This window comes from Amblyraja radiata, chromosome 34 (assembly GCF_010909765.2).
Source record: "Amblyraja radiata isolate CabotCenter1 chromosome 34, sAmbRad1.1.pri, whole genome shotgun sequence".
In the NCBI taxonomy this organism is placed as follows: domain Eukaryota; kingdom Metazoa; phylum Chordata; class Chondrichthyes; order Rajiformes; family Rajidae; genus Amblyraja; species Amblyraja radiata.
The window spans coordinates 4,533,177-4,556,479 of record NC_045989.1 but is presented as its reverse complement, the minus strand read 5'-3'; the positions used below and the strand labels follow the sequence as shown (position 1 = coordinate 4,556,479).

General features: G+C 42.4%; 1 protein-coding gene across 1 annotated transcript; it reads left to right on the top strand.

The window, feature by feature from the left end:
- The first annotated feature begins 6,586 nt into the window (after positions 1-6,586).
- On the top strand, positions 6,587-8,345 carry LOC116991457 (UDP-glucuronosyltransferase 2A2-like). The gene is given in 2 exon segments (XM_033050090.1): positions 6,587-7,326; positions 7,328-8,345. Coding segments are annotated over 2 exon segments (1,479 nt in total). The 5' UTR covers positions 6,587-6,688; the 3' UTR covers positions 8,169-8,345.
- The last annotated feature ends 14,958 nt before the right edge of the window (positions 8,346-23,303 follow it).

Genomic DNA, 23,303 nt, shown 5'->3' with positions numbered 1-23,303 from the left:
ACAGGCCCTTCAGACCACTGAGTCCAGGCTGACCAGTGAACCTCGTACACTTGCACTATCCACACTTTAGAGACAATTTGCAATTTACAGAAGCCAATTAACCTACAAACCTGCACATTTTTGGAGTGTGGGAGGAAACTGCAGCACCTGGAGCAAACCCACACAATCACGGGCGAACGTACAAATTCCAGACAGACAGCACCGGTGGTCAGGATTGAACCCAGGTCTCTGCCACTGTGAGACCGCAACTCTACCGCTGAGCCACTTCAGTTTCAGTAATCTTAGTTTATTCTTGTAATGTTCCTACTGTACTGTAACCTTCCAGTGGAAGAGATCCGTTTTTCAACTGATTGTAATGGAGCCAAGTGATTTTTCATTTTTGAGTCTGATATCAGATCCTCCTCAACATATTGGCCGTGGAGACCATCAATGGATATTTATGGCTGAGATTTATAGATTCTTGATTAGTAAGGGTGTCAGTAGTTATGAGGAGAAGGCAATAGACAATAAACAATAGGTGCAGGAGTAGGCCATTCGGCCCTTCGAGCCAGCACTGCCATTCACTGTGATCATGGCTGATCATCCACAATCAGTACCCCGTTCCCATATCCCTTGACTCTGCTACCTTTAAGAACTCTATCTAACTCTCTCTTGAACGCATCCAGAGAATTAGCTTCCACTGCCTTCTGGGGTGAAAAAGTTTTTCCTCATCTCCGTTCTAAATGGCCAACCCATTATTCTTATACAGTGGCCCCTGGTCCCGTACTCCCCCAACATCGGGAACATGTTTCCTGCCTCTAGCTTGTCCAATCCATAAATAATCTTATATGTTTCTATAACGAACCCTCTCATCCTTCTAAATTCCAGCGTATACAAGCCCAGTCGTTCCATTCTTTCAACATATTGCAGTCTCGCCATACCTCGTGAACCAATGCTGCACTCCCTCAATAGCAAGAATGTCCTTCGTCAAATTTAGAGACCAAAACTGCACAAAATATTCCAGGTGTGGTCTCACCAGACCCCTGTACAACTGCAGAAGGACCTTTTTGCTCCTACACTCATCTCCTCTTGTTATGAAGGCCAACATGCCATTAGCTTTCTTCACTGCCTGCTGTACTTGCATACATACTTTCAGTGACTGATGGACAAGGACACCCATGTCTCGTTGTACTTCCCCTTTTCCTAATTTGACACCATTCAGAAAATAATCTGCCTTCCTAATCTTCCCACCAAAGTGGATAACCTCACATTTATCCACATTCAACTGCATCTGCCACGCATCCGTCCACTCACCCAACCTGTCCAAGTCACCCTGCATCCTCAAAGCATCCTCCTCACAGTTCACACTGCCACCCAGCTTTGTGCCACCTGCAAATTTGCTAATGTTATTTTTAATCCCTTCATCTAAATCATTAATGTATATTGTAAATAGCTGTGTCCCAGTGCTGAGCCTTGCGGCACCCACTAGTCACTGCCTGCCATTCTGAAAGGGACCCGTTTATCCCTACGCTTTGTTCCTGTCGGCCAAACAATTTTCTGTCCATGTCAGTACCTTACCCCCAATACCATGTCATCCAATTGTCCCCACTAATCTCCTATATGGGACCTTATCAATGGCTTTCTGAAAGTCCAGGTACACAACATCCATTGGCTCTCCCCTGTACATTTTCCTAGAGACATCTGGGTTTCAACAACTAAATTACAGAGATAGGTTGAATAAGTTAGGTCTTTATTCTCTGGAGCGCAGAAGGTTAAGGGGGGACTTGATAGAGGTCTTTAAAATGATGAGAGGGATAGACAGAGTTGATGTGATCAAGCTTTTCCCTTTGAGAATAGGGAAGATTCAAACAAGAGGACATGACTTCAGAATTAAGGGACAGAAGTTTAGGGGTAACATGAGGGGGAACTTCTTTACTCAGAGAGTGGTAGCGGTGTGGAATGAGCTTCCAGTGGAAGTGGTGGCGGCAGGTTCGTTGGTATCATTTAAAAATAAATTGGATAGGCATATGGATGAGAAGGGAATGGAGGGTTATGGTATGAGTGCAGGCAGGTGGGACTAAGGGAAAAAAGTTGTTCGGCACGGACTTGTAGGGCCGAGATGGCCTGTTTCCGTGCTGTAATTGTTATATGCTTATATGGTTATATGGTTACATCCCCAAAAATTCGAGAAGATCAGACAAGCATGATTTCCCCTTCGTAAATCCATGCTGACTCGGACCGATCCTGTTATTGCTAACCAAATGTGCCGCTATTTCATCTTTTATAATTGACTCCAGCATCTTCCCCACCACCGATGTCAGGGCAACTGACATCAGGAAAGATAATGGCGTTGAGAGGGAAAGATAGATCAGTCATGATTGAATGGTGGTGGACTTGATGGGCCAAATGGCCCAATTCTTCTCCTAGAAATTATGAACATATTGATTTCCTCTCATTGGAAAATGAAATGTGGCCTTAACCTTTTGGAAAAATATTGCACAACAATGAAAATCCTTTTACTCTCCCCTAGTGCAAATTAGTTTGTTTTGTTTAGAGGTACAGCATAGAAATAAGCCCTTTGGCCCACCGAGTCCATGCCGAACATCGATCAATAGTTCTGTATGATCTCAATTTCCCATCCACTCTCTCCACACTTGATTTAAATCTTTTTATTTGAATTTCACAGCAATTTGCATACATACAATGATAACAGACAGTGACAGTCAAGGCATAATTGTGCAACAGTAAGTAGGCGACCCTCAAAGCCCTTACCCTTACCCACCTTCAACCCACTCGAATCAGGTTGGAACCAAACGGGGACAAACAACACTCACATACATACACATCCACACAAATATGGTAAGATAAACGAAACAAAAAGTACTAAAAATAAAAAAATAAAAAAAATAAAAAGGGGGTCACTAATAACAGTAAATAAGTAAGTAATTAAATAAATAAGTGTGGGGAGGGGGGGGGGTTAAGGGGAGAGCAGCTGCAGTAGAGCAGTACAATTGTGGAGAGCACTCAGTCCTCTTCCGAGTCCGGGGACAAGTTGAGAGAGTTAACAAGTTCCAAGAATGGGTTCCATGTATCTAGGAATGTCTTCGTAGAGCCTTTGAGAGAGAACCTAAGTTTTTCAAGCATTAAATTGTAAAGCACCTCCTTAATCCAGCGGGCATGTGTCGGGGGACAGGTGAGCCTCCAGTTAAGCAAGATCAGTCTCCGGGCTAACAAGGTTGTAAAAGCTAGAACCCGTTTCACCGCAACAGAGAGGTTGGTGTTGGGAGGGGTACCGAAAATGGCTGACAGTGGGTTTGGAGGAATAGTCTGGCCATAGGCTCCGCTCATCAAGTCGAAAGCACTCCTCCAAAAGGCTGCTAGCTTAGGGCAAGACCAAAACATATGGCTATGGTTGGCAGGAGATTGATTACATCTGTTGCAGGCGTCCCTAACAGTGGGGTAAATTCTAGATAATCTTGCATTTGTGTAGTGGACTTTGTGAAGGACTTTGCATTGGATTAGGCCATGACGGGCACATATGGAGGAAGAATGGATCAAATCCAAGGCAGAGTCCCATTGCTGGTCTGTTAGTTTCGTATTCAGCTCACCCTCCCACGCAGCTTTTAATGAGGTATGAGGTTTCAATATAACCGACCCTAACAAGTTATACAAAACAGAGATGCATTTCTTCCGGTTGGGATCTAGAGCTAAGATGGTATCCGTCAGGGTTTCAGGGGGGCGATTTGGGAAATGGGGGAATGTCTTCTTCACAAAATCCCTAATCTGGAAAAAACGAAAAAGGTGGGAGTTTGGGAGGCTATAGTTGGACGAGAGCTCCGCAAAAGACGAAAAGATGCCATCCTTTTATAGGTTTTTGATACTACTGATACCGTTGCTATGCCAGGTTTTGAATGCGTGGTCTGTACTTGAAGGTTTAAAGATGTGGTTTTTAAGCAGTGGGGTCAAGATGGAAGGGCCTTGTAAACCGAAGTTTCTCCTGAGTTGACTCCATATCTTGAGCGAGAGGGACGCAATTGGGCCTGCACCCACAGATGTTATAGGAAGGGGGAGTTGGGAGCATAGGACAGACCGCAACGGGAGATGTGAACTCGCCTTTTCCATGTGTACCCAGGTCGGTAGGTGGTCGTAATCATCATTCATCCAAAACAGGAGTTTTTGCAAGTTAGCTGCCCAATAGTATCGCCTAAAGTCAGGAAGTGCCAAACCGCCGTCACTCTTAGGAGACTGCAGTATCGCCTTTCGGATTCTAGCCGGTTTGCTACCCCATAGAAATTTAGATATTGTCCTTTCTAATTTATCAAAAAAAGATTTAGTGATAAGTATAGGGACGTGCTGGAAAATATACAGGAATTTGGGTAGGACGACCATCTTGACCAGATTTATCCGGCCCACGAAGGATAGCGGTAAAACTGACCAGCGGTCAAAATCTCTTTCAGCTTTCTCAACCAGAGGTAGAAAGTTTGTGCGGAACATATCAGATAAGGGTGTTGTGATAAAGACGCCGAGGTAGCGAAACCCGTCCTCTGCCCATTTGAATGAGGTTAAAGAGCGAGGGAGCTGCTTAGCCAATGAGTTAATCGGTAATAGCTCACTCTTTTGGTAGTTAAGTTTATAACCAGAATACGCGCCAAACCGTTCTAAAATATTCGTAATCACAGGGAGAGAGCTGACTGGGTTCGAGATGTACAGGAGCAGGTCAACCGCCTACAATGAGACTTTATGAGTTGTGTCGAACCGTGTAATACCTTTAAAGCCCTTCTCTGAGCGTAACCAGACCGCCAAGGGTTCTATCGCGACAGCAAACAGAAGTGGTGCATCGGGCAACCCTGTCTGGTACCTCTCTGAAGGGGGATGTGGGGCGACAGTGTGCCGTTTGTTTGTACTGAGGCCACCGGCGACGAGTATAATAGACTGACCCAAAGAATAAAACTGTTACCGAGGCCAAACCTGTCCATCGCCTCATATAGGTACCTCCACTCGACCCTGTCGAAAGCTTTTTCGGCGTCGAGGGAGACCACTATCTCTGGGGTCTCACTACTCGGTGAATGGATGATGTTAAGGAGACGCCTAGTATTGTGGGAAGACTGTCGGCCTGGTATGAACCCTGTTTGGTCTAATGAGATAATAGAGGGCATCACTCGTTGAAGACGGAGCGCAAGGGCTTTAGAGAGGATTTTGAGGTCCACATTCAGGAATGAAATTGGTCTATAGCTACTATAAAGCAGGGGATCTTTCTCCTTTTTAAGAATTAGGGAGATAGTAGCCCACGACAAGGTGGGCGGTAGGTGACGATGTAAAAACGCCTCATTGTACATATCTCTCAGGACTGGTGCGAGGAGAGCCGAGAAAGCTTTGTAATATTCTACAGTGAAGCCGTCAGGGCCGGGTGACTTTCCGCTTTGCAGCGATGTGATGGCTGCTTGGACCTCAGCAACAGTTATGGGACCACCCAAGTCTCTCGTGGCTTCATATTCAATTCGGGGAAATGTCATACTACTAGAGCATGTCACCTACAGTGGGAGGACAATCGGAAACGTATAGTTCAGCGTAGAATTTAGCAAATGCTTCATTAATTCTAAGAGGATCAGTATGAATCTCCCCTAAGCTGGATCTAATGGCTGGAATTAGCTGTGAAGTCGCCTCGGTTCTGGCCTGATGGGCCAAAAGCTTCCCAGCTTTATCCCCAGATTCAAAAAAGTGTTGCCTAGATTTAAGCAGTCGTAGCTTAGCTTTATTAGTAGACGTGAGGTCAAAGTCTGTTTGTAACCTATAGCGTTCTCTATAAAGGTTAGGGTCTGGGTCAGATGCATATTTGTCATCAATGTCCTTTATTTTTTGTAACAGGTCTGCCATTTGGGATGTCTCGGTTCTTTTCAGGTTGGAGACAAAAGAGATAAGTTGGCCCCTAATATAGGCTTTTGAAGCTTCCCAGAGTATACCTCTTTCTATGTCCGGCGAGTCATTCAGCTCAAAATATAAGGTGATTTGGGAGTGCAAGAATTGCATGTAGTGAGCCTCTGCTAATAATGAGGAGTTGAACCTCCACTGTTTAAAGGGGTTAGTTCGTTTACGAAAGTGGAGATCGAGGGAGGTTGCAGCGTGATCTGATAATACGATGCTATGATACTCGCTGGATTTCATTTTGGATTACCTCTCCACACTTGAGGTAATATACAGAGGCCAATTAAACTACAAACCTGCATGTCTTTGGAATGTGGGAGGAAACCGGCGGCGGACTAACTCAATGGTCAGGCAGCATCAATGGTGAATGTGAACAGGTCATGTTTCGTGTGTCAAGGGGTTATGGGGCGATGGAAGGAGAATGGGGGAAAGATAGATTAGCAATGATAGAATGGCAGAGTAGATTTGATGGACCGAATGGCCTAATTCTGTCCCGGTGAATTTATGAACATGGAATCTATCCCTGAAGTGATGAGTTACCTCTCTGAGGCACTCCAGCACTTTGTGTCTTTATTCTCCTTTTGCCAATGTTTGTCACTTACCAACATTTCTGGTCAATTCTACGACATGGTCAGTGTGATCATCTTTCCTCAACATGGGTGGTCTTGGATGTAAAAGCAGATGAAAGGTCACATTTGTTCTTGGTATCAACTTCGCCCTGTCTTGTCCAATTACCCAAGCAGCTAGAATATTGGTCGTGCCTGTTGATGGAAGTCACTGGATCAATATGAAAATTCTAATGGAAGAGCTGAACCTTCATGGCCACAACATGACTGTGCTTTGTTACTCCGCAAACTGGTACATCAAAGAGAGACCCGATCTGTATCAAACCATCATAGTTCAAGCACAAGAAAACATTGTGGCATCTTCAAGGAAAGAGGCGATGGAAAAAATTGTGCTAATGTCACTTGGCAGGTTACAAAATGGTCACACACTATTGGGCAACATAATGTTACAAAATCTAATAATTACGTTTATGTACAATTTCCATAGAATTTATCAAAATTTCAACATTGCGATTTTTGAAAACAGAACCTTGTTGAAACAATTTGAAAATGCAAACTTTGACCTAATACTCACAGATCCTCTATTTGGTACTGGGTCAATGCTTGCGTATTATTTAAAAGTGCCGCTGGTGTACAACGCTCGATGGCAGATCAGTGGGGAAGCCCATTTCCTCACTGCCCCGTCACCACTTTCCTACGTCCCACTCCAGGGCTCACTTCTCACAGACAAAATGGATTTTCTACAAAGAACAGAAAATGTCGTTCACAGTCTCTTTCAACACTTGATTTCTGAGTTTTTGGTCTACCCACTTTATAATGAAATCTGCCATCGGTATCTGGGACCAGACACGGACATCGTCGATTCTCCTCAGAGCTGATGTGTGGCTGATGAGGGTGGATTTTGTGTTTGAATTCCCAAGACCCACCATGCCAAACATTGTGTACATCGGAGGCTTCCAGTGTAAACCAGCACGGTTTCTGGCGGCAGAGTTTGAGGAGTTTGCCCAAAGCTCAGGGAAACATGGTCTTGTTGTAATGTCATTGGGTTCCATTGTCGACTGTTTACCAATGGAGATTACAATGAAAATAGCAGAAGCTTTATCTCAAATCCCCCAGAAGGTTATCTGGAGATATGATGGTGAGACCCCTCCCAATATAGGGAATAATACACTGCTGGCAAAATGGATCCCTCAGAATGACCTGCTGGGTCACCCCAACACACGAGCCTTTGTTTCACACGGAGGCACCAATGGGATTTATGAAGCCATCTACCATGGGGTGCCAGTGATCGGCATGCCTCTGCTTTTTGATCAGTTTGACAATTTAATTCGACTCGAATCCCGAGGAGCAGCAAAAGTGATCAACATTGCAACCATGCACACCACAGATCTGTTGCAGGCACTCAACGAGGTGATAAACGGCGCATCTTATGGGGACAACATGAAGAGATTCTCCGCTCTCCATCGGGACCAGCCAGCGTCGCCAATGGAGAGAGCCGTTTTCTGGGTTGAGTACGTTGCCCGACACAAAGGAGCGGGGCATTTGCGCTCAGAATCCCGCCGACTCCCCTGGTACGCTTACTATTGTGTAGATGTGATGATCTTTCTGTTGTCTGTGTTACTCCTGCTCACTGTGCTGGTGGTTGGAACACTCAAGAAACTTTGTCGTATTGCTCGGAAGAAAAAACAAAAAATTCATTAAAGTTTATCCTTTAGAATTGGGAGAATGTCTTTTGATTTTTTGCAATTTACTTTTTTTCAACACATTTTAATCAGTTTCTCCAACACCCCATCTAATGATTCTCTTGCAACCCATTCCCTTTACAGCTATTGCGAATTTTAATGATGTCTATTCAGAAATTATAACTGATATTTACCAAAGATCCTATAGCGGAGATCAGCCATGATTGAATGGCATGAACTTGAAGTGCCAAATGGCCTAATTCTGCTCCTACGACTTATCAACTTATGAAGACTCACTTGGAAATGTGCTGCTGATCGTTCATGATTGTTGGGTCTAATAACTAGAACATATTTCTGAACACCATTGGCAGAAGCAAGTCCAAGGGACTGCTCTCGGATCAATGTTAAGGGCGATTGAGAAATAAATGAGGAGCTAAATGTTAGCACTGCTTGCAGGAGATTTGACTGAAGATGTTTCAGGAGCATATGAGCCTGAAATATTACTGAGTAAATGATATTCCAGTTGATGTGAAGGCCAGGCCAAACATTGTTTGCAAGGATGATCGACACAAAGAAGCTGGAGTAACTTAGCGGGTCAGGCAACATTTTTTGGAGAAAAGGAATAGGTGACATTTTGGATCGATAGATTTGTTCAGTCTGATGAAGGGTCTTTTAAAAAAAGTTATACCTATCATAACCAAAACACAATTTGTTTATCAATTACGTATTAACACAGCTTCTATTTATTTATTTTTTAATAGATTTTTTGAAAGATATAGCTATAGAAAGAAGGGAAGGAGAAAAAAGAAAAAAAGAAAGAAATTACCAATAACACAATTTTGGAGATAGGTCCGTAGATTATAAAGTGTAATTATTCATCCAATCCTGGATTCAAGTTTCAGTCAAGCTTCCGTGTTGGTCCAATTTACCCTTTCAGAAGATCAATAAATGGAGACCATATTCTAGCAAATAATTCTGGTTTGTCAATTAAGACAAGTCTAATTTTTTTCCAAGTGTAAGGTCTCAGACATTTCCATAATCCACATTTTAATTGTGGTGGTTGTTGGGTTTTTCCAAAATGTTAATATTAATTTTTTCCCTGTTATTATACTATAATCAAGGACATTTCTTTGGTTTGTTGTAAGTTTTAGGCTGTGTTCTGGTATTCCTAATATTATTAGTTTTGGATCAGGATCTAATTAGATATTAACAACTTCAGAAATAATTTAAAAAATATCCGTCCAGAAATTTTTAAATTTTTGTACAGTTTACAAAGGTATGAATTAAATTAGTTTCTAAATATTGACACTGATGGGGGAAATATTTGGAAAAAATCTATTTAATTTAGTTTTAGAATAGTGCAGTCTATGTAGTACTTTAAATTGTATTAAAGAGTGTCTGGCATTTAACGAACATTGATGTATATGTTGTAAACTTTCATCCCATATATCTTTCATTATAGGTTGAGCTAGTTCATTTTCCCACGCTTGTCTATATAGTTCCGTCGACGGGACCACACTGTCTAAAAGAATATTATAAATGTGAGATATTAATTGATCTGTGTTAGTCAAACAATCATGAAGGATCTCTGGCTCCCTAGTTCTATATTCTTGTGTATGTGATTTAACATAATCTCTGAGTTGTAAATATTAAAAAAAAGATTTGAATGTAGTCCATAATTCTGCTGTAACTCCTGAAATGAAAGAAAAAGACCTTTTCTGTAAAGGTGTCCCACCTTTTTAATTCCATAATTTTTCCATTGTACAAAACCTTTATCCAACACAGAAGGTTTAAATGAAGGATTGCTTACAATGGGGAGAAGGAGTGATAAATTATCCAATTTTAAAGCCGTTTTTAATTGTCTCCAAGTTCGTATACCACTATATATTATCGGATTTTCACTATGTTTTTTTATTCATAGAAACATAGAAAATAGGTGCAGGAGTAGGCCATTCGGCCCTTCGAGCCTGCACCACCATTCAATATGATCATGGCTGATCATCCTTCTCAGTATCCCGTACCTGCCTTCTCTCCATACCCCCGATCCCTTTAGCCACAAGGGCCACATCTAACTCCCTCTTAAATATAGCCAATGAACTGGCCTCAACTACCTTCTGTGGCAGAGAATTCCAGAGATTCACCACTCTCTGTGTGAAAAAAGTTTTTTTCATCTCAGTCCTAAAGGATTTCCCCTCTATCCTTAAGCTGTGACCCCTTGTGCTGGACTTCCCCAACATCGGGAACAATCTTCCTGCATCTAGCCTGTCCAACCCCTTAAGAATTTTGTAAATTTCTATAAGATCCCCCCCTCAATCTTCTAAATTCTAGCGAGTACAAGCCAAGTCTATCCAATCTTTCTTCATATGAAAGTCCTGACATCCCAGGAATCAGTCTGGTGAACCTTCTCTGCACTCCCTCGATGGCAATAATGTCCTTCCTCAGATTTGGAGACCAAAACTGTACGCAATACTCCAGTACTTCTTCACTGCCTGCTGCACCTGCATGCCTATTTTCAATGACTGGTGTACCATGACACCCAGGTCTCGTTGCATCTCCCCTTTTCCTAATCGGCCACCATTTAGATAATAGTCTGATTTCCTGTTTTTGCCACCAAAGTGGATAACCTCACATTTATCCACATTATATTGCATCTGCCATGCATTTGCCCACTCACCCAGCCTATCCAAGTCACCTTGCAGCCTCCTAGCATCCTCCTCACAGCTAACACTGCCCCCCCCCCCCCCACCCAGCTCAGTGTCATCCGCAAACTTGGAGATGTTGCATTCAATTCCCTCATCCAAATCATTAATATATATTGTAAATAGCTGGGGTCCCAGCACTGAGCCTTGCGGTACCCCACTAGTCACTGCCTGTCATTCTGAAAAGGACCCGTTTACTCCGACTCTTTGCTTCCTGTTTGCTAGCCAGTTCTCTATCCACATCAATACTGAACCCCCAATGCCGTGTGCTTTAAGTTTGTATACTAATCTCTTATGTGGGACCTTGTCGAAAGCCTTCTGAAATTCCAGATATAACACATCCACTGGTTCTCCCCTATCCACTCTACTAGTTACATTCTCAAAAAATTTCTATAAGATTCGTCAGACATGATTTACCTTTCGTAAATCCATGCTGACTTTGTCCAATGATTTCACCACTTTCCAAATGTGCTGCTATCCCATCTTTAATAACTGACTCTAGCAGTTTCCCCACTAACGATGTTATACTAACTGGTCTGTAATTCACCGTTTTCTCTCTCCCTCCCTTTTTAAAAAGTGGGGTTACAATAGCTACCCTCCAATCCTCAGGAACTACCCCAGAATCTAAAGAGTTTTGAAAAATTATCACTAATGCATCCATTATTTCTGGAGCTACTTCCTTAAGTACTCTGGGATGCAGCCTATCTGGCCCTGGGGATTTATTGGCCTTTAATCCATTCAATTTACCTAATACCATTTCCCGGCTAACCTGGATTTCACTCAGTTCCTTCATCTCCTTTGACCAGCGGTCCCCTGCTATTTCCGGCAGATTATTTATGTCTTCCTTAGTGAAGACGGAACCAAAGTAGTTATTCAATTGGTCCGCCATGTCCTTGTTCCCCATGATCAATTCACCAGTTTCTGACTGCAACCTACATTTGTTCTAACCAATCTCTTTCTCTTCACATATCTATAAAAACCTTTGCAGTCAGTTTTCATGTTCCCTGCCAGTTTTCTTTCATAATCTATTTTCCCTTTCCTAATTAAGCCCTTTGTCCTCCTCTGCTGCTCTCTGAATTTCTCCCAGTCCTCTGGTGGGCTGCTTTTTCTGGCTAATTTGTACGCTTCATCTTTTGCTTTGATACTATCCCTGATTTCCCTTGTTATCATATAACCATATAACCATATAACAATTACAGCACGGAAGCAGGCCATCTCGGCCCTTCTAGTCCGTGCCGAACACGTATTCTCCCCTAGTCCCATCTACCTGCACTCAGACCATAACCCTCCATTCCTTTCCCATCCATATAACTATCCAATTTATTTTTAAATGATAAAATCGAACCTGCCTCCACCACCTTCACTGGAAGCTCATTCCACACAGCTACCACTCTCTGAGTAAAGAAGTTCCCCCTCATGTTACCCCTAAACTTCTGTCCCTTAATTCTCAAGTCATGTCCTCTTGTTTGAAACTTCCCTACTCTCAGTGGTAAAAGCTTATCCACGTCAACTCTGTCTATCCCTCTCATCATTTTAAAGACCTCTATGAAGCGGATCCATGGATGCACTACCTTCCCTGATTTATTCTTTTGCCAAACTGGGATGAACAATTGTTGTAGTTCATCCATGCAGTCTTTAAATGCCTTCCATTGCATATCCACCGTCAACCCTTTAAGAATTAATTGCCAGTCAATCTTGGCCAATTCACGTCTCATACCTTTTTTTAAGTTCAGAACCATTATTTCTGAATTAACAATGTCACTCTCCATCCTAATGAAGAACTCAACCATATTATGGTCACTTGCCCAAGGGGCCACGCACAACAAGACTGCTAACTAACCCTTCCCTTCCTCATTACTCAATACCCTGTCTAGAATAGCCTGCTCTCTCGTTGGTTCCTCTACATGTTGGTTTAGAAAACTATCCCGCATACATTCCAAGAAATCCTCTTCCTTAGCACCCCTGCCAATTTGATTCACCCACTCTATATGAAGATTGAAGTCACCCATTATAACTGTTTTACCTTTGTTGCACGCATTTCTAATTTCCTGTTTGATGCCATCCCCAACTTCACTACTACTGTTAGTTGGCCTGCACACAACACCCACTAGCATTTTCTGCCCCTTAGTGTTTCGCAGCTCTACCCATATCGATTTCACATCCTCCAAGCTAATGTCCTTCCTTTCCATTGTGTTAATCTCCTCTCTAACCAGCAACGCTACCCCACCTCCTTTTCCTTTCTGTCTATCCCTCCTGAATATTGAATATCCCTGGATGTTCAGCTCCCAGCCTTGGTCACCCTGGAGCCATGTCTCCGTGATCCCAACTATATCATAATCATTAATAGCTATCTGCACATTCAACTCATCCACCTTATTACGAATGCCCCTTGCATTGAGACACAAAGCCTTCAGGCTTGTTTTTACAACGCTCTTACCCCTTATACAATTATGTTGAAAAGTGGCCCTTTTTGATTTTTGCCCTGGATTTGTCTGCCTGCCACTTTTACTTTTCACCTTGCTACCTATTGCTTCTACCCCCATTTTACACCCCTCTGTCTCTCTGCTCACACATTTAAGAACCCCACCACCTCTTATTCTCTGTTTATTATTGTTTTCTTCTTTCCCCCCTACAAAATTCAGTTTTGTGGGAACTAACAAAATCGAGCCAATTTCAAAAGGTAAACAATCTTCCTTTTCCATCTTTAACCAATCTGGTTGTTGATCCATATCTTCCAACCAGAAGTTCATATTTTTAATATTAACTGCCCAAAAATAAAATAAAAAATTTGGTAAAACTAATCCTCCATTCATCTTGGATTTACATAAATGTGTTTTACTCATTCTATGGTTCTTATAATCCCAAATAAAACTTGTAACAATAGAATTAACTTTTTAAAAAAAATTTGTGAGATATATCGGAATTGATTGAAAAAGGTACAGTAATTGTGGAAGGAAAATCATTTTTATCGCATTAATTCTACCGTGCATTGAGATGGGAAGTGTTTTCCAATGCTGAATATTCTTATTAAGTAAAGGGGGAAAATAAAGAAGTATATTTCTTCGTCACATAAATTCCTAGATATTTAAATTTTTAGTAGGCTATTTTAAAAGGAGATTTTGTGTAGGTTAAGTTCCGTTATTGGCATAATTTCACTTTTGTTCCAATTTAATTATTTCTCCCGAAAATGAGCAAAATTGAGTTATAAGATTTAGCAAGTGTGGAATGCTAGTTTCTGGGTTTGTAATGTATAGTAAATCATCATCTGCGTATAAAGAAATTTTATTAACTGTATCTTTAGTATTATACCCATAGATTTCTGGATAGGCTCCAAAACCTTCTGCAAGTGGTTCAGTAGCTAGGGCAAATAACAACAGAGATAATGGGCATCCTTGTCTACAACCTATAGATAAATTAAATTTGGGTGATAACATTTGATTTGTCAATATTCTAGCTGTTGAGTTGGTATATAGGAGTTTAACCCATGTACAAAACTTCTCTCCCAGTTGAAATGTTTCTATCACCGAAAATAGATAAGGCCATTCCACCTGATCAAATGTTTTTTCAGCATCTAACGAGATGACTGCTAAATCTAAATTAGCTATTCTATTTGAATATATAATATTAAATAATTGTCTCAGATTATAAAATGAACTAGACTAAGTGGGACCCGTTGGGTCCCAGCATCACACAGGAGGGCTGGTCATCCAACTCAATATTCCACCTCTCCACCAATTCTAATATTGGTGGCCAGTTGGGGGTGGGGGGGGGGGGGGGGGGTGTGGGGGGGGGGGGGGGGGGGGGGAGGCTTTCTGGAGCACTAGTATGGGTGTTGTGGGCTGAAGGGACTGGTTTTCAGAGGGCTAGTATGCAAATTGTGCGCCAAATGGATTCTTGGGCTGGCGTCTCAGTCAATCAAGCCTGTTGTGCTGGCAACTCACTCACTCACGGCTGGTGGGCTGGTAGTTGACTCACGGCTAATCCTTGAAATTCTATTTCAAGCAGGGTATAAGGCCACCAAATTCAAGTGCAGTTTCTTACCACTTCTAGCAGGGTGCAAGGCAACCAAATTCAAGTGCAGTTTCATACCATTTGAAGTAATAATAATAATAATAAATTTTATTTATGGGCGCCTTTCAAGAGTCTCAAGGACACCTTACAAAAATTTAGCAGGTAGAGGAAAAACATGTAAGGGGAATGAAATAAATAGCAGAGACATGACTAGTACACAAAGTAAAGACAGAATTCAATACAAAACACAATATGAGGCAATTAATGCACAGGTGAAAAGGGAGGGGGATGTGGGGCTAAGGATAGGCAGACGTGAAGAGATGGGTCTTGAGGCGGGACTGGAAGATGGTGAGGGACACGGAATTGCGGATCAGTTGGGGGAGGTAGTTCCAGAGCCTGGGAGCTGCCCTGGAGAAGGCTCTGTCCCCAAAACCGCGGAGGTTGGACTTGTGGAGGGAGAGGAGACCGGCTGATGTGGATCTGAGGGACCGTGAGGGTTGGTAGGGGGAGAGGAGGTCAGTGAGATATGGGGGGGGGGGGGGGCAGATGGTGGAGGGCTTTGTAGGTGAGGATCAGGATTTTGTAGGTGATCCGGAGGGAGATGGGAAGCCAGTGAAGTTGTTTGAGGACTGGAGTGATGTGATGCCACTAAAGGGTGCAAAGCCACTAAAGACAGCGAGTCGTGACCTCCCCCTCCTCCATCTTGCAGAGACTGAGCCACACCCACATTTCCGGGTTTTATAACACCTCCCCACCCCCCCCCCCCCCCCCCCCCCCCCCCGGAAAAGGTGTGCTTTCATGGAGTGATTGACAGGAGAGAGATTCTCAACATTTTTTTTAAAGCTAATAACACTTTTATTTTTCATTGATGGGAATAATTCTCTGCACCTGCTCAGCGGAGGGGGACTGAGTAAGATGGCCAAAAATCACAGCCGTAAGTGGTAGCGTTTTATCTAAAATCAATATCCAGTGCAAACAGGACGTAAGTGCATTTACAGTAGTGCCTTTTAACTTCAAGCCAAAGCACCCAAGCCACCATTTGCAGTAAGTAGTGCATTTCAACTTCATGCCACCATTTGCAGTAAGTGGTGCCTTTCAACTTCAAGCCAATGCACCCAAGCCACCATTTGCAGTAAGTAATGCCTTTTAACTTCAAGCCATTGCATCCAAGCCACCATTTGCAGTAAGTAGTGCCTTTCAACTTCAAACCACACCCAAGCTACCATTAGCAGTAAGAGGTGCTTTTCAACCAAGTCAAAGCTCCCAAGCCACCATTTGCAGTAAGTAGTGCCTTTCAACTTCAAGCCAAAGCAACCAAGCCACCATTTGCAGTAATAGTGCCTTTCAACTTCATGCTACCATTAGCAGTAAATAGTGCCTTTCAACTTCAAGCCAATGCACCCAAGCCACCATTTGAGTAAGTAGTGCCTTTTCTACTTCAAGCCAAAGCTCCCAAGCCACCATTTGCAGTAAGTAGTGCCTTTCAACTTCATGCCACCATTTGCAGTGCCTTTCAACTTAATGCCAAAGCACCCAAGCTACAATTTGCAGTAAGTAGTGCCTTTCAACTTCAAGCCACAATTTGCTGTAAGTAGTGCCTTTCAACTTCAAGCCAAAGCTCCCTAGCCACCATTTGCAGTAAGTAGTGCCTTTCAACTTCAAGTCAAAGCTCCCAAGCCACCATTTGCAGTAAGTAGTGCCTTTCAACTTCAAGCCAAAGCAACCAAGTCACCATTCGCAGTAATAGTGTCTTTCAACTTCAAGCCAAAGCTCCCAAACCTCCATTTGCAGTAAGTAGTGCCTTTCAACTTCAAAGCTCCCAAGCCACCATTTGCCGTAAGTAGTGCCTTTTAACTTCAAGCCAAAGCAACCAAGCCACCATTTGCAGTAATAGTGCCTTTCAACTTCAAGCCAAAGCTCCTAAGCCACCATTGCAGTAAGTACTGCCTTTCAACTGCAAGCCAAAGCACCCAAGCCACCATTTGCAGTAAGTAGTGCCTTTCAACTTCATGCCACCATTTGCAGTAAGTAATGCCTTTCAACTTCAAGCCATTGCACCCAAGACACCATTTGCAGTAAGTAGTGCCTTTCAACTGCAAGCCAAAGCTCCCAAGCCACAATTTGCAGTAAGTAGTGCCTTTCTACTTCAAGCCAAAGCTCCCAAGCCACCATTTGCAGTAAGTAGTGCCTTTCAACTTCAAGCCAATGTCCCCAAGCCACCATTTGCAGTAAGTAGTGCCTTTAAACTTCTAACCAAAGCTCCCAAGCCACCACTTGCAGTAAGTAGTGCCTTTCAACTTCATGCCACCATTTCCAGTGCCTTTCAACTTAATGCCAAAGCACCCAAGCTACAATTTGCAGTAAGTAGTGACTTTCAACTTAAAGCCACCCAAGCCACAATTTGCAGTAAGTAGTGCCTTTCAACTTCAAGACAATGCACCCACGCCCCCATTTGCAGTAAGTAATGCATTTTAACTTCAAGCCATTGCACCCAAGCCACCGTCTGCAGTAAGTAGTGCCTTTCAACTTCAAGCCACACCCAAGCCACACCCAAGCCATCATTTGCAGTAAGTAGTGCCTTTCAACTTCAAGTCAAAGCTCCCAAGCTACCATTTGCAGTAAGTAGTGCCTTTCAACTTCAAGCCAAAGCAACCAAGCCACCATTTGCAGTAAGTAGTGCCTTTCAACTTTATGCCACCATTTGCAGTAAGTGGTGTCTTTCAACTTCAAGCCACACCCAAGCTACCATTTGCAGTAAGTAGTGCCTTTCAACTTAAAGCCAAAGCAACCAAGCCACCATTCGCAGTAATAGTGCCTTTCAACTTCAAGCCAAAGCTCCCAAGCCTCCATTTGCAGTAAGTAGTGCCTTTCAACTTCAAGTCAAAGCAACCAAGCCACCATTTGCAGTAAGTAGTGCCTTTCAGCTTCATGCCACCATTTGCAGTAAGTGGTGTCTTTCAACTTCAAGCCACACCCAAGCCACACCCAAGCCATCATTGCAGGAAGTAGTGCCTTTCAACTTCAAAGCTCCCAAGCAACCATTTGCAGTAAGTAGTGCCTTTCAACTTCAAGCCAAAGCAACCAAGCCACCATTTGCAGTAATAGTGCCTTTCAACTTCAAACCAAAGCTCCCAAGCCTCCATTTGCAGTAAGTAGTGCCTTTCAACTTCAAGTCAAAGCAACCAAGCCACCATTTGCAGTACGTAGTGCCTTTCAACTTCATGCCACCATTTGCAGTAAGTGGTGTCTTTCAACTTCAAGCCACCATTTGCAGTAGGTGGTGTCTTTCAACTTCAAGCCACACCCAAGCCACACCCAAGCCATCATTTGCAGAAGTAGTGCCTTTCAACTTCAAAGCTCCCAAGCCACCATTTGCAGTAAGTAGTGCCTTTCAACTTCAAGCCAAAGCAACCAAGCCACCATTTGCAGTAATAGTGCCTTTCAACTTCAAGCCAAAGCTCCCAAGCCACCATTTGCAGTAAGTAGTGTCTTTCAACTTCATGCCACCATTTGCAGTAAGTAATGCCTTTCAACTTCAAGCCATTGCACGCAAGCCACCATTTGCAGTAAGTACTGCCTTTCAACTGCAAGCCAAAGCACCCAAGCCACCATTTGCAGTAAGTAGTGCCTTTCAACTCCATGCCACCATTTGCAGTAAGTAGTGCCTTTCAACTCCATGCCACCATTTGCAGTAAGTGGTGTCTTTCAACTTCAAGCCACACCCAAGCCACACCCAAGCCACCATTTGCAATAAGTAGTGCCTTTCAACTTCAAGCCAAAGCAACCAAGCCACCATTTGCAGTAAGTAGTGCCTTTCAACTTCAAGCCAAAGCAACCAAGCCACCATTTGCAGTAATAGTGCATTTCAACTTCAAGCCAAAGCTCCCAAGTCACCATTTGCAGTAAGTAGTGTCTTTCAACTTCAAGCCAAAGCAACCAATCCACCATTTGCAGTAAGTAGTGCCTTTCAACTTCATGCCACCATTTGCAGTAGGTGGTGTCTTTCAACTTCAAGCCGCACCCAAGCCACCATTTGCAGTAAGTAGTGCCTTTCAAATTCAAGCCAAAGCAACCAAGCCACCATTTGCAGTAAGCAGTGCCTTTCAACTTCAAGCCAAAGGAACCAAGGCAACATTTGCAGTAATATTGCCTTTCAACTTCAAGCCAAAGCTCCCAAGCCACCATTTGCATTAAGTAGTGCCTTTCAACTTCATGCCACCATTTGCAGTAAGTAGTGCCTTTCAATTTCAAGACACACTCAAGCCAAGCCAACCAGGGGGGTGGGGGCTTTCTGGAGCGCCAGTATGAACCATTTTAGAACCAATAGACATTTTTTTGGTAAGCTTTAGAACCAATAGACATGTTTTGCTAGCTTTAGAACCAATAATCATTTTCTTTGCAAGCTTTAGAACAAATAGTCTTTTTTTTTGCAAGCTTTAGAACCAATAGACATTTTTTTGCAAGCTTTAGAACCAATAGACCTTTTTGTTGCAAGCTTTAGAACCAATAGACATTTTTTAAAAGCTTTAGAACCAATAGAGATTTTTTTGCAAGCTTTAGAAGCAATGGACATTTTTTTGCAAGCTTTAGAACCAATAGGCACTTTTTTCCCAAGCTTTAGAACCAATAGACACATTCTGCAAGCATTTTAGAACCACTTTAGAACCAATAGACATTTACATTTACATAGGGCACTTACATTTGAGTAGACATGCGTTCAGTGTTATTCACAGCTCAGAGAAACGTGACCCTCTGCCTTCCTCCATCTTGAAGAGACTGTGTGGGACACCACTTCCTGGTTTTATAGTCCCTCCCCCTTGCCGCCAGTGGGCGCAGCAGAGAGAATGGGGAATTTTGTAAAAACATTAATATCTCTGTCATTTTTAATCGACGGGAAAAATCCTCGGCACACATGCGTCGGAGTGGGGCTCTGAGCAAGGTGGCCAAAAATGACGGCCGTAGGTGGTGGCGTTCTCTCAGAAATTGCAGCATAGATGTCCAAAACCGGTCAAGAACAGACTTTTAGTAATATAGATAAGTCTTCATCCTGAACATATTTCCTTAAAAAAAACTTATAATTGAATTTAATATTAAAGCTGTAATTAAATGAAGAGTAAATAAAGTGGAAAAATAGATGGTTAGAAGAGTGCAAAGAAAAGAAAAAAACTACATCTACAATCAGTGCAGTTAGTGATAGCCGCACTAGCGTGGCTAACCCTCTAAAGACTTCCGTAGCCTTAAAAAATAAATAATACTAGCTCCGTGCTTTAATCAAAAAGAAAATTTCAATAAAAACATTTGTAAAGGGAGAGGGGGAAAAACATTTTTAGGTCCAAAGAATTTGTAATCCAGTAGTAAAATTTTTTTATTCTCCTAAAAAAATATTAGTCAAATAATAAAAAAAGCAAATTTTATTAATAAAGTACCTAAATCAAACCTTATTTACAGTTCTTATTTATAACTAATTCTAAGAATATCTTGTTAATAATAGTAATAATTAGTAGTGATTAGTACTAAATAATAAGGGTTGTAAATCAATAGCAAGATAACTTGCTCAACTATCTTTATCAACTATCATTAGTCCTTAAGTATAACAATTTAAAGTTCCATTTGTTCTCTGCAAGGTGATGACATCATGGAGATAATATTCAATCATCAGTCGGATTCTCAATATCCTGGACGAACCCCAGTGCTTTCTTGTAATCGGTGAAGAAATGTTCCTTCTGCTTGTAGGTTACTCTCAGTTTTGCAGGGTACATCAGTGCATGTCTCAGATTTGGTATCTTCTTAAGGATTCCTCTTGTCTCATTGAAAAGCGCTCTCCTCCTGGCGACCTGTACAGGATAGTCTCTGAATATACTGATCCTGTCTCCTTCATATGAAAGATTTCTGTTGCCAGCAATTTTTTTCATGATCTCATCCAAAACATGGTCATATTGCACCTTCAATATCAGTTGTCTTGGGGGGGGGGGGGGGGGGGCGCTAGCACTCGGACGAGGTCTCAGTGCTCTGTGTGCCTGACCTAGTAGAGGCTTTTGATCTAAATTTAAAACTTTTTGTGATAGGTCTGCAGCCAAGTCACGGAGGTTTTTATTTCCCTCTTTGCCCTCTTTAACACCAACAATTCTTAGATTCTGGTGTTTCTGACGTCCCTCCAAGTCAATACATTTTTCAGTCACTTTATTCAATAAGTCTGTTAGACGCATAGTCTCGTAGAGAATTCTTTATGTAGTTTCAGCACTTGTATCGGCAATTGACTCTAACTCAGTTACGGCTGCAATGTGATGATTTACTGTATCGAGAATAGGATCCAACAGATTAATAGATTCCATCAGATTAATTTTAGCATTTACCTCTTCCAATTGTTGATTACGTTTTTCAGACATTTCTTCCTTCCAGGTAGGCAATTCTTCTCGAAGAGAAGCAGTGATTTCTTCTTTAAAAATGTTCAGTTCTTCTTTAAAATTCATTTATTCTTTAAAAAATTTCAGTTCTTCTCTTATACTTGCGATTTATCTTGAAATAAAAGTACGAAGGTCCTCCATTTCAGCTTTTTTAGTCTTTGTCTTCTGGACCTGTTTTGAAACATCCTCCTGGGACGACGCATAAATTGAGCCCGAGGCTTCAGTCGGGCCTACTTCTTCCACCGGTGGTTTCGTCCTATTCCTTGCCTGTCCTTTTGGGGGAGTACGTTGTAACAACATTAAACCACCGGAGTCGCGGTCTGATGACATCACTCACCCTCTACACAGGCTGCCGGTGAGTTCTCTGCAGGTCAGTCCCGTTTTTTCTCCCGTTTTTGCTCGGATTTAGCGTGGAGCTAGCTGGCGCGTGCCTCTACTCCAGCATAGCGCCACCGGAAGTCTGAAGAAGGGTCTTGATCGAAACATCACCTATTCACTCTCATCTGAGATGCTGCCTGTCCCGTTAAGTTACTCCAGCTTTTTGTGTCTATCTTCTGACTGAGAGTCAGAGGAGAGGGAACTGACAGATATGAAAAGGTACATAGAACGAATAAATGAGACATATGCAAAAGACAGATCAAAGCAGCAACCACAAAAGGTTGAGCCCACAATGGTGCATTGTTGGCTGTGGGGAATGTGATAATGAATAATGCAAACAGTGAAACTCAGCAGGACGACAGTGAAACTAGTACAAAAACTAGGGTAGGGGAGTGACAGAGAGAGGGGATGCAAGGGTTACTTGAAGTTAGAGAAATCAATATTCACACTGCTGGGTTGTCAGCTACCCAAGCAAAATATGAAGTTTCATACTGCTGGGTACATACTACCTCCCTCAACTCTGCCCAGGGACCCTGAAAGTCCTTTCCGGTTAGACAGTGGTTCACTTACACCTCCTCCAACCTCATCTACTGTATCTGTTGTTCAAAATGTGGACTCTTATACATCAGCGAGACCAAGCTCAGACGGGGCGATCGTTTTGCCGAACTCCTTCGCTCAGTGCACCTGAACCTACATGATCTCCCAGCCCCATATGAAGCTTTTTAAAATAGGGGGTGGCATGCCAGGATTACAAAAAATGTATGTGAAATAACGTGCATGTAGCGCACATCACGAGCGCGCAGTCCGCCCGGCCGTGGTCCCCACCCACACGACGAGAGTAAGACAGAAGGGTCCAACAGATTGACACCGATGTGCAGCCAAGCGTGGCCAATGCGATAAGGGCTGGAAAGCTGCGCTTTTTATACATTGCCAATGCTAGTGTCGAGTTATCGGCTTAAAACACCATTATTCTGAAATGGAGGGCTAGGAAAATTACTGAAGTGTTTTTTAGACACTACAGTGTGTCGTGACATCATATGTAAGAAAGGCCTATGACAGTGACAAAAATATTATACACCAGGCCCGTACGAAGCATTTCAAAAAGGGGGTGGCATGGCAGGATTACAAAAGTTTAATGTAAAATAAGTGCACGCAGCGCATATCACAAGCGCAAAGCTCAAAGACCCTTGCAGCAGCGGGTTTTAGATGCTCTCTGTGCATTTTGAGCCTTATTTTGGAGCATTTTTGCACCAAATTTATGACCAATATTTCAGAAATAATTTTGGTTGAGTCAAGAGTAATGAGTGGGTGGAATGGGATGATTGGGGTCAATGTTGTATACATTTTTTTATATCAAAAATAGAAGTTGTCCTTGTTTTAATAATCAAGTTGTACTATTGTAAAATGTTATGTAAAATGTTATAAAGGAGCATGCAAACACTGCAAATAAAATACTGTAAGTTTTTGCAGTAAAGAAACCCTTTTTTTAGAAAAATATTTTGTGTGTTGATTTGATTGCCTGTTACTGTTAGTATGTGCAGTGCACCTTTAATGGTCCTCCTGACTGAACAACTTCACATCACATACATTTTAACATGGAATAGTGATGTGAATACAACCTTTAGTTCAATTTCCATCATGAAAATTATCGCTTTCAAACTA